Source organism: Lepidochelys olivacea, assembly GCF_965140295.1.
Source record: "Lepidochelys olivacea isolate rLepOli2 genome assembly, chromosome: 3".
Classification (NCBI taxonomy): Eukaryota; Metazoa; Chordata; order Testudines; family Cheloniidae; genus Lepidochelys; species Lepidochelys olivacea.
In genome coordinates, this window is record NC_140413.1 from 48,121,417 (window position 1) to 48,133,014 (window position 11,598).

Consider the following 11,598-nt stretch of genomic DNA (forward strand, 5'->3'; position numbering starts at 1 on the left):
TAAAACTACGATATATTATACAAATATATAGAAACTGCAGTCATTTGATTCAGGTTTCAGCTTATTGATACGTACAATCAAATACAGTTTCTCCTTTCATTGTTAATATATTGTTCCACAACCATGCAGTAAATCTCAAAAGAATAATGTACTACAGCTAGAAACACAATAACATTTTCTGTGCTATTACCTTTTCCTCCATCTTTTCATCCCCTAAATTTTGTGCCCCCTGTAGTTGTTTCAAAGCTTCATTAGATAATAGGTTATAACCTTCTTGTAGGGATTTCACTTGTTTTTCCATTTCATTTCTCTCTCCATCCGTCATTCTACCAAAAAAAAAAAAATAGATACAATAACAATTATTATCAGATTTGAAAACTTCAGTCGATGAAAAGTTCTGCTTTTTCTGTTGGTTGTGAGTTCTGTGTATGTGTGTTCGGGGGGCAGAATGATCTAGCACAGGGGTGGGCAAACTTTTTGGCCTGAGGGCCGCATCGGGTTTCTGAAATTGTATGGAGGGCTGGTTAGGGGAGGCTGTGCATCCCCAAACAGCCAGGTATGACCCGGACCCCCGCCTCCTATCCGACCCCCCTGCTTCTCGCCCCCTGATGGCCCCCCTGGGACTCCTGCCCCATCCAACCCCCCCATCCCCTGACGGCCCCACAGGGACCCTGCCCCACCCACCCACCCATTCCCTGCTCTTGGTCCCCTGACCACCCCCAGACCCCTGCCCCTGACTGCCCCCCGTTGCCCCACCCCCCTTCCTTCCTGGCAGCCCCCCTGGGACCCTTGCCCCATCCAACCACCCCTTCTCCTGGACCCCTCGCCCCTAACTGCTCCCCACCATCCCATTCAACCCCTCCTCTCCTTCCTGACTGCCCTGTCCAGGACCCCTGCCTCCATTCAATCCCCATTCCCCGCCCTCTGACTGCCCCAACCCCTATCCATGCCCCTGACCACCCCCCAAACTCCCATGCCCTCTATCCAACACCGCCCCCGGTCTCTGCCTCCTTACCGCGCTGCCTGGAGCACCAGTGGCTGGCAGCGCAGCTGCACCAGGACAGGCAGCCATGCCACACCACGCAGCACAGAGCACCGGGTCAGGCCGGGCTCTGTAACCCTGCCACCCAGAGAATTGCACCACGCAGCGGCATGGCTGCAGGGGAGGAAGGACAGCCTCCCGGACCAGGAGCTTAGGAGCCAGGCAGGACGGTCCCGCATGTCGGATGTGGCCCACCTCTGATCTAGCAAGTCAAATGGTGAACTCGTTCTCAGAAGACCTGGGTTTTATTTCTGGCTTAGCTACTGGCTTGCCGGGTGAATGTGAACAAGTCACCTCACTTCCCTGTACCTCAGTTTCCCCATCTGTAACATGGGGGTGATGATAGTGACATCCTTTGCAAAGTGCATTGAGATCTATTGAAGAAAAGTGCTAGATACTATAATTATTTTAGAAATGAGAACAAAATCTGACTTGTGTTTTTGGGCCAATATTAAGACATATGATAAAAAAGTTGTATGAAAAAATTCATCAGATACAGCTGAATAATTAATACATTTAAGTCAACTGCAAGTCAATCTGTGATCAGAAAATGAGGCAAAATTAACTGAAAAATGCTTTCAGTGAATTATTCCCTCAGTTCTATTGTTTATGGTCTGTCAGCCAGTTTTCCATGCCTCTGACTGTCTGTCTACTGAAAAAAGAAAAGGAGGACTTGTGGCACCTTAGAGACTAACCAATTTATTAGTCTCTAAGGTGCCACAAGTCCTCCTTTTCTTTTTGCGAATCCAGACTAACACGGCTGTTACTCTGAAACCTGTCTGTCTACTGATCATCAGACAAGCCAATGTGAATTCATTTTGATAGCAAGCACTCATGAGAACCATGGGAAATGCTTTACTAAAATCCAAGTATATTACATCTACTAATTTCCCTGATGGATGAAACAAACTTTTTCTATATAACTTATATCTTAGTTGGTTAATATTCTAAAGTGTTTTGAGATCCTTCAAATTAAAGGTGCTGTATAAATATAAAAGTATTGTCATGTGTTGTGTCACCTAATCCAGGGAGCTGTTGTGAAAATTGGGCATCCAAATTTACCTCAATTATGGGCTCAACTGGAAAAACTGTGAGAAAGTTCATGAAATGTCACAATAACCTATAACAACAAATATTAATAGGAAATGGGAAAAGGTACAAAAACAATTCAGAAAGACTAAAAAAAATGCCTACTGATATAATGCAAGAGCTGTGTTAAAATCATGCCTCATAGATAAGAAAAGTGAGGAACCCAGAAACCAATAAACCCAAATCAGTGTGTCAGAAATTATTCCTAATAGGTAGACAAAATAACGAGAGGGTGAGCTAGTCCCCCCGTTGCGCCCCTTTTGCAATCCTCAAAAAGAGACTTTAGGGAGAAAAATTGGCTACTGTAGAGAGCTTCACCATCATGGCTGCCACCCCCACAGTCTCCTGGGACCCTGGACCTTCTTCATCCTAATCCTGAAAAATGTCCTGACAGACCAGGCCACAGAAAGGGAGCCAGATGACACTCCCATTCCACCGGCTACAGCTAAATCCTGAAACACCATTTAGGATGTGAGACATTTGTTACACATACCTCTCTTGCCCCCTGTGTCCTTTTCCTTCCCCACCTTATTTCTTCTCTTTCCTATCTCCTTCCTTTTGCCTTCTGTATAATAAGAGTCTGGCGTAGCCACTAAGGCTGCATATTTTGAAACACTGCTGAAAGCCTGTTACCAGAAAGAGGAAGCTAAAAGAAATGCCCTAAACAGCCCAATGCTAGTACAAGTTTGCCAGGTCTTGGGAGAGGCTGATATGACGCTGTGCCTGTGTTTTTCTGGCCGTTAGGCTGCAAGTAAGAGTCAACATCAGAGACAGAAGCTTCGTTTTCTATCTGTATCTCTAATAAAAGTTTAAATGGATTTTAAAGATGTGTTTGCCATGGTACTAAGTAGACTGGGGTCTCTATATACCAAACCTTGAACCTTGTTTAACACTGTTTAATAACTGGACAGACACCTTTAATGCTTTGAGCCCCCTACTTCCATCTAAATTGAACAATTGTACAATCTTTTATACACCTAAACAAGTTCTCTTCACAATTACATTTAAACTAAACAAAAAGAACAAATAAAATATTACCCACTGTAACTGTAAGATGAGAATATCAGTCTGTTCCTTATAAGCAAATATGATGCACTAATTCAGTTACAGTTATATTAACAAAATGCTGTGATAAAATTTAACATACTTTTCACTGTGTTTAGCCAAAAATGACTGTGTAGTCTGCAAAGCCTCAGATATTTGTTCTTTCCTGGTTGCTATTTCATCAGCGGAAATCTGAAAAATATACAACCAAAATTCAGTTCTCCACAGTGCATATAGCTGAAAAGAGAGAATAGAAAAGTAACCAACACACACAACTCCATTACTTTGACCCAGCCATGCTGGGCAAACTTTGGGCATTTCTGGGTGGACTAGGCCTAGATAAGGCTAGTTGTTTGTCATGGCAAAAATACTGTCATTTTTAAAAGTGGAAACCCACAGCACAAATCTTTTTGTCTAGAATTAAGCTCTTTGTCATGGACAATTACTAGGGAAACCAAATATCCTTTATTTTACAATATTTATTTAAAAGTATATTATAGCATTTAACTAATTATTTAAAACTGTATTCGCCTACACCTGACGTATGGAAAGCCAACCTTATGCAGATTTCATGAAAGAGTGTTGTTCAGTAGCTTCCTGTCCGAGATGACAAAGATCATGACTTCAGAAAAAATACCTGAAAGTCACAGATTGTGTCCTGAATATCATGGCTATGACAAAGAGGAATGTAGTACCGGCTCCAACTATGAAAAACCCAAAGGGGATAGGGTGGGGCAGGGCAGCAGCCCCCAGTCCCCTTCCACATGAGCCCGTGGAGATGAGCTGGCATGGGATTGCATGCTTCACCTTGTTACGAAGTGTAGCAGTGGCTGATGCTGTGTGTGCGCTCCCTCAGTGCTTGACGGGACATTATGCCTTCTACATGCATAATATCCCCAGGATAGTGCACCTCTGTAACCGCCACAACTACAAGCTATGGCTTACAGGTCACAATAGACCCCAAAATTGTAGTTATTAATGTGGATTGGGATTTACTAACACGTTCAGCATTGGCTTTATTCTGCCAATGACTTTTACTGTTGACTTCAATGGGAACGGAGGATATGCCAACACTGAGTGCTTTTGAAAATCCCACCCATTAAGCTAACTGCTTTACAAACTGATACTTCGTAGACCAAATAGTAAAAACTAAACTGGGACTATGAAACCGTAGTAACACTTAGGGCTGGTCTACACTATCCGGGGTGGGGTGGGGTGGGGTGGGGGAATTGATCTAAGTTACACAACTTCAGCTACGTAAATAATGTAGCTGAAGTCAACGTACTTAGATCTACTTACCACAGTGTCTTCACTGCGGTGTATTGATGGGAGACGCTCTCCTGTCGATTCTCCTTGCGCTTCTTGTTGAGGTGGCGTACCAGAATCAATGCTATAGTGATCAATTTATCGTGTCTATACTAGACACAATAAATCAACCCAATTGGATTGATCGATGCCTGTCGATCCAACCAGTAGTGTCGACAAGCCCCTAGCATTGGTCCTACACAAACAAATCTGTACTACATGGTCGGCATATCCTACATGAACAGCTTTGTGAGCTCGACAATAAGGACAGTGCCAAAGCTTTATGTTTGATGTTGGTTTGTTATGTGTTTTCTGATCTAAAAGGATAATTAAATAAACTAAACTAAGTCATAAAACATTCATATGACCCTGAGGCTGCTCATACGACATCCAGCCAGATCAGCCCCAAGAGAGCAGGGAAGCAGCATGCAGTGAACAAGGGACTTCACAACTGGAAATTTATATTCACATAAACCATGTTACATCCATTAACTGTACTAAATAAATGTCTGAAACAAAGGCCCATTCCAGACGCTAGCGAGCAACTTGGTAGCTAAATATATTAAAAAACTATTGCTTCCCTCCCTCCCCCCCTGGAAATTTTACAATTAACTGGGAGTGAAGCTTTTTAGGGTGCTGACTAAGGAGATTTCACCCTATATTTCTTACACTACACCCCAGTACAGATGACCAGGTGCTCTATTTTTATGTCTGACTTTATGAACATTATCAATGTGGCAATTGATAATGAAGCAAGTCAAAACTATATCAGGTCTCTTAACACTAAGAACAGACAAAAGGTTGTGTAGCACAGTGTCTCTGACCAGAGTGGAGAGAGATTCTTGTTTTCTTACAACCATGTTATAATATTAATATAATATATAACACGGTAGCTTACAAACTAGCAATAACAGGTTTATAATGAATTATCGTTATCTACACTACTCCAGGAAACCATGTTAGCATAATGCTGATTCTAATCTGGACAGAGTCCAAGCTACTCACTGCCATGTTGAGAAGAAAGCATATGGCAAGAACCATGCATTTCTTCACCATCTTGGTTTCCTTTAAAAGTTAGGGTTGGTTGCCAACAATAATATTCATAATTTTTCTACTGTTCCTACTACCAACTTATCAACCTCTTCTTGTGTACTGATTAGCATTTCACTTGTAAGAGACTCTCCTTCAGAATATAATGGATGGAGAGAAGCAGATATGCAGGCCAGCAAGAAAAGTAGGAACCTCTTAACTTTAAAGTGTACATGTTATTTCTGAAAAGTAGTAGAAGGAGGGGAGGGCATAGGACAGAGCTGGTGTAGTTAAGATGGTCTACAGAACAGACCCCAGGTTTGCTCCCTCCCTTTTTTTCCCTATATGAAAGACATGAAGATACATTGGTTGCCATTAAATAGCCAATATTTGCCAACAGTTATCTAAGAGTGCTACCTGAGGTACAAGAGTGGTTTCCTAATCTATGAATGGGTTAAAATAAGGTCTCTGACAATGGTGTGGAAATTTTTAGCGAATTGTGATTTTTCAAAATGGTAGTCACCTGACTCATAAAGGGCCAGGCCCAGCCCAGGATTGCTTCCATGAACACCAAAGGGCTGCACAGATCACTCTCTATTTTAAAGTGCACTTCTCCTTCTGAAGGAGAGATGACTCACCTTGTATTGTAACTGGAGTTCTTCAAGATGTGTCCCTCTATGAGTGCTCCACATCAGGATATGTGCATGCCTGTGCACTCTGGATTGGAGGTATTTTGTCAGCAGTGTCCGCACCTGTGCATTAGATGCCCTCATGATCTGGTACAAGGGTATATAGGGAGGGGTGCATCTGCCACCACTCCAGTTCTTTTTCAACCAAGAAAGTCCCATGAGAGACTTTGAGACAGAGGGGAAGGAGGGCAGGCAATGGAGCACCCACAGGGACACACATCTCGAACAATTCCAGTTACTGCATAAGTTGAGTACCCTCTCTTTCTTCGAGTGATGTCCCTATGGGTGTTCCAGATCAGGAGACTTCCGAGCAGTACTTCCATCATAGAGAAGAGTGTTGAGAAGGTGGATTCGACAAAGATTGTAGAACAGTGTCACCAAAAGCCACATCAGCTCTGGAAAGAGTCACAAGACAGTAGAGCTGGGAGACCATGTATATCAAAGATCAGGTGCCTTCTCTGCAGATCTCTGGGATAGGTTTGTTTCTCAGCTGGGAAAGAGAGGTAGATTGAACCCTGGTGAAGTAAGCAATAACTCTTGGAGGTGGGTGAACCCTTGAGACTTTGTACCAGGTTAAAATGCATCATGCAACCCATCTGAGTGCAAGTCGCCTGTCCTTTCATGCACCCTGCACTAGAGATAAAAAGTCTGGGTGAAGCCCTAATGGACCTAGTCCTGTCTAGGTAAAAAGCAAGAGTTCTTCTTCTCACCCTTGGGCAAGAATGCTCTGGCTGTAGAGGAGTCCAGAGTAGCTCTGATGAAATCTGTTCATTGGGTGGGAGTGACAGTAGACTTTTCCGCACTGAAGCGACGGCCCAGTGAGTGGAACAGAGACAAAATCTTCTGGTTGCTGTCTGTGCTTCGAGAAATGACCAGCTTTTTCGGAAGCCTATCATCCAGGCAGGAGAAAATGATTATTTCCATCTGACGAAGATGGGATGTGGCAGCCAACAGAACTTTGATAAAGACCATTCGAGCAGTGCAAAGTCTAAAAGGTACAACTCAATAGTGGTAGCGGTCTCTGTGCATCATAAAACATAGGTAACATTTGTGTGAAGGAGGCATAGCTATATGGAAATAAGTGCCCTGAAGGTCGAGGACAGCAAACCAATCTCCTAGGTCCAGAGCGGGAATTATTGCTCCTGTTGATCACTGCTAATTTTTGCTACCATTCTGAACTGTTAAGTGTGGACAAAGCTGTTTACTGTCCTGAACTGGTTGCCATCCCACATTTTTCTTTGGAACCAGGAAATATATGTAATAAAATCCTTTCCTGACTTAGTCCCCAGGTGGCACAGGTTTGATTGCCCCCAGTGTTAACAGGGACTGCACCTGCTGCCTCAAGAGATTCTCATGAGAGGGGTCCCTGCAGAGAGAAGAAGGCGAGGAGGTAGAAGTAAGCTGAACCGGATGGAGTAATCTGTAAATATCACTTCCAAGATCCACCTCTCTTAGATGATGAGCTCTCAGGAAGGTAGGGAATGAGAGAGAGAGAGAGAGAGAGAGGCCCCACCAGGGTGGAGGGGGGATATGTGAAGCATAAAATCTGGAACAGGAAAGAGTTTGTGACCCTTCATCAGTGGGTCAAAATGGTCATTCAAAGATGTTGCCAATTGGAAGGTTGCAGTACAGGGCAGTCCTTTCTATTAGACCCTGGGCTTCTTCCTGAAGGGCTCGGCTGTTCTCATGAGCTGGCAGTGGACTGAGTGAGATCGTTGAGCCGTCTGTGGCCTGCTGTACTTTTTCTTTGCCATAAGTGTAAACATGCCCAGAGATCGTAGCTTCACCCAGAATCCTTAAGAAAGTGAAGTGACCCATCCATGGCATTGCTGAATAACTTGGGTCTCTTGAAGGGTGGGACCATCAATCATGTTTTGTACCTCACAGAGGATTGCAGACAAAAAGCTCTGCACCTGATTACTGCTGCAGCCATGGAGCAAGCAGCTGTGTGTTGGGGGCATCCAGTCAGAGCTGAAGAGATGTCCTGGCAATTGTCTGGCCATCTGCTACGAGAGTTTGAACTTGTTCCCTCTGATCCTGGGGCGAGTGTTCAACAAAGGGTGAAAATTTGGAATAGTTTGTAAAATTGTGTTTCGTCAGCAGGGTTTAGTAATTGGCTACTCTGAACTGTGGCATGGCAGAAGAGTAAGTTTTTCCATGCCAGAAGGTCCAATCCTCTTTGCTTTTTATCAGAAGGTGTAGAATGGAATCGATGTTGTCTATTCCATTCATTGACTGCTTCCATGAGCAGAGAGTTGGGTGCAGAATAGGAAAATAAATATTTTGATCCTTTGGGTGGGATGTAATACTTTTTGTCCAAACATTTACACATAGGCAGTGCAGTAGCTGGGGTCTGTACGTGCCCAGGCCAACAGAGCACCAATAATGGGCAGGGTGATTTTGCTCAGACAAGATGTATGAAGGATGTCCAACAAGGAGTACTGGGGTTCTTTCTCCTTCAATGGGATATGTAGGATCTCCTCTATATACTTCATAAGGTCCAGAAAGGCCTTGAAATCATCAGCATAAGATGGTGAGGGAGGCATGACAGCTTCATTTGGTGATGAGGAGGATTTGTGGGAAGCTAATGTTTCATCCTCCACAGCTCTTGTCCTTTGTATGATTCTGCTGTGTGGAGGCACCAGAGTGCGGCATTTGTTGCTCTTGATGTATCCTTTTATGAGATGGTACCCTGTAAAACTAATCACCATAAGGGGCCTAGAGGTTCCAATACACCCACCTTGGTGGGGTGTAAGGGACTGGGGCAAGGCTCCATTGTAATCCTTGCTAGGGTTGGGAGTATTCCTTGCTAGAGTGTACCCCGAGTGAAGGAGGTTGAAAAGGGAAATCCTGTATAGATACTTCAGAATCTAATGAGGAGTCATGTCCTGTGCCAACTGGAGGGGCAAATGATGTCAATACCAGTGGCTAAGTTGGCACCAGGGCCCCAAAGGGGTCATGTAAATGCATGGGTATCAGAGACTGTTGATAGGAAGATACCAGATGGTGCTGAGTTGGGATTGGCTGGAAATGTGTCTGTGTACCCTCAAAGAGTTTATCAGGGACTGGGGGCCAAGACATCATTGAAAATGGTAGGAGAGGGTAAGTAGGCTCTGGCAGGTGAGACGGTATTGGTGCGGAGTCTCTCTCCGTACTCCTCAGCAATGGTGACTCAGGTGCTCCACGATCTGAAGCTCCACATTAGTCAAAAGACTGGACAGTACCAGGGACTCTGAGTAGGAAATATCGGGAGTCAGACTATCTAGAGGTACCATAGATGGTGCTGAAGTACAATCAGTACGTCCTTTATGTCTGGTTGCTGGAAATGGTATAGATGATTTCAGCCTGGCTCTGGAGTCCTTATCTATTGAAGCCATAGAGTTCAGTGCCAATGTAGGTACTGCTTAACAGTTTACCAGACAGTTTCTTGGTATGCGGCATGGTCTTCTTAGCCAGTGCCATGATCTCAATAGCAGAGGGGATGGGAGCCTCAGCAGTATGCATAATGAGATGCAAGGTCTCCTGAGACCTAGATCGAGCGGGTGACTTTCCCTTTCTCGTTTCCTGTTCTGGGGAAGGAACCCTTCTCTTCTTTGATGGTTAAGATGGTTCTGAAGGGCACCCTGGGTCTTTGCTTACCATCGCAATGGAGATGGTCACCACAGCTCTGAGGATCTAGTGTACAGGGGGATGACTCAGATCCTGTTGGTGTCAGTGAGTGTTCCATTAACAAGAGTTTGAGCCTGTCCCCCATCAGTGTATTAGACCTGTTCTTATACCCTGAGTAGATCTTGAATTTGGAGGGGATGTGAGACAACTCAAGCCAGCTTTAATGTCCAATGCTGCCTTGGAAAGACCTATGGCAGGGTTCAAAGCCTGAGTTCTTGGGCACAGCGTGCACTCAAGACCGTGGATCAAAGGCCTGAGAAAAACAAAAGCACAATTCAGGCCAAAAAAAGGGAAGTGGAACCCCTGTCCCTTTTGTTAAGTGAAAATTGTGCTAAATAAAAAAAAAAGAAAAAATACTTAGAAAATACAGAAATGTTAGTGAGAGGTATAGCAAGGCACTAGGCTAGCTGGAGGACACCGCAATGCTCATCTCAAGCCGCACGCAGTTGAGAGAGAACTGGAGTGGCAGCAGTTCCACGTCTCACTATATGCCCTCATACTGGAGGACCAGGATGTCTAGGATGGAAGTATGGATCCGCGGACATTGCTGACGAAAAATCTCTGATCCAGCGTGCACAGGTATGGATACATCTTGAAATGGAGCACCCATAGGGACACTACTCGAAAAAGAACCAGCTACACACAATACAAACATTGACCCTTATGTGGCCACTCAAATGTGTCCCCGTCCCACTGGTTGAGTCCTAGACAGACAATCAGAAAAGCTTTGAAATGTTACTCATTGTCTCCCCCTGGTGTCTTAACATGTTAATGGGTTCTTCCTTTGCTAACTGACAGTCAAGCAAAGGAACAAATGCAAATAAAGTGAGGCAATCTGACCATCAAAGTCTCACTCAAAGAGCGCAGTGTGGGATAGGAAAGGATCCCAGCAGACCCACTCTGTATCACCTTTCCCTAAAAACAGCACTCTTGTGGGAGGCAGAAAAGAAGCCACCTTCAACTGAAGACTCATGTACTGTCTCCAATGCTCAATGGATGAGAGTAGCCCTCACCTATTCCAACTCAAAATATTTTTATTTTTTAAGAAAATGAAAACTGGTCTGGGATCCCATCCCTTCCCCACTCCCATTTCTTCTGTACTGGAGGTAGCGTGGGTATTACTAGTGCTGTAGTAACTCCTGCAAGATGAGGAAACAGACCCAGAATTGAATGTACATTGTGCAGAAGGCAGAGATCATTTATATAAGCTGTATACCCAGTTGGTTCTGCAGCTCCCAGGTTCAGAGTTGTGTTCCTTCTATATATGTGACCTTGTGCCCTGACTTTACCTCTGGATATGTCAGCCTTCTATAGTCGGAACATGTCGCATTTCGGAATCTTCACATCCCAGAGGGCAGCCTATATTTTTTTCTTAAGAGTGCTCCAAAATATCTTATTCTCTTAAATGTTTTCATATTTGTAAATGTATTTTATTAATGTTTTAAAAGCTTTCCCTCAGAAACAAATGTGAGATTAAATCTTTCTAGTATCACAAAAATATTTATGGAAATCCTTGTGCATATTAACCAGGACAAAGAGAAAAAAAAAAGTGATGCTCTATCAAGAAATCTTTGAGTACCTGCTGCTTAGGCAAGTCTGCCTTTTCAGCCTTTTCTCCTTCTCCCTTGCTGAGGGTCTTGCTGATGTCTGACACCCATTTCAGTAAATCCCCAGCTTTCTCAACATGTTCTTTCTTTTCCTCTTCCATTGACTTCTGGGGGGTAATGTGCA

The 11,598-nt window shown here is 44.0% G+C and overlaps 1 protein-coding gene across 1 annotated transcript in view; it reads right to left on the reverse strand.

Moving 5' to 3' along the window:
- DST (dystonin) overlaps positions 1 to 11,598 on the reverse strand; it is a 473,375-nt gene that overhangs the window by 154,639 nt on the left and 307,138 nt on the right. The window contains exons 36-38 of the mRNA XM_084622757.1: positions 11,447 to 11,581; positions 3,279 to 3,367; positions 191 to 326 (exon numbers count right to left, since the gene is read on the reverse strand). Coding sequence (XP_084478883.1) covers positions 191 to 326; positions 3,279 to 3,367; positions 11,447 to 11,581 — 360 coding nt within the window. The remainder of the gene's footprint in view (positions 1 to 190; positions 327 to 3,278; positions 3,368 to 11,446; positions 11,582 to 11,598) is intronic.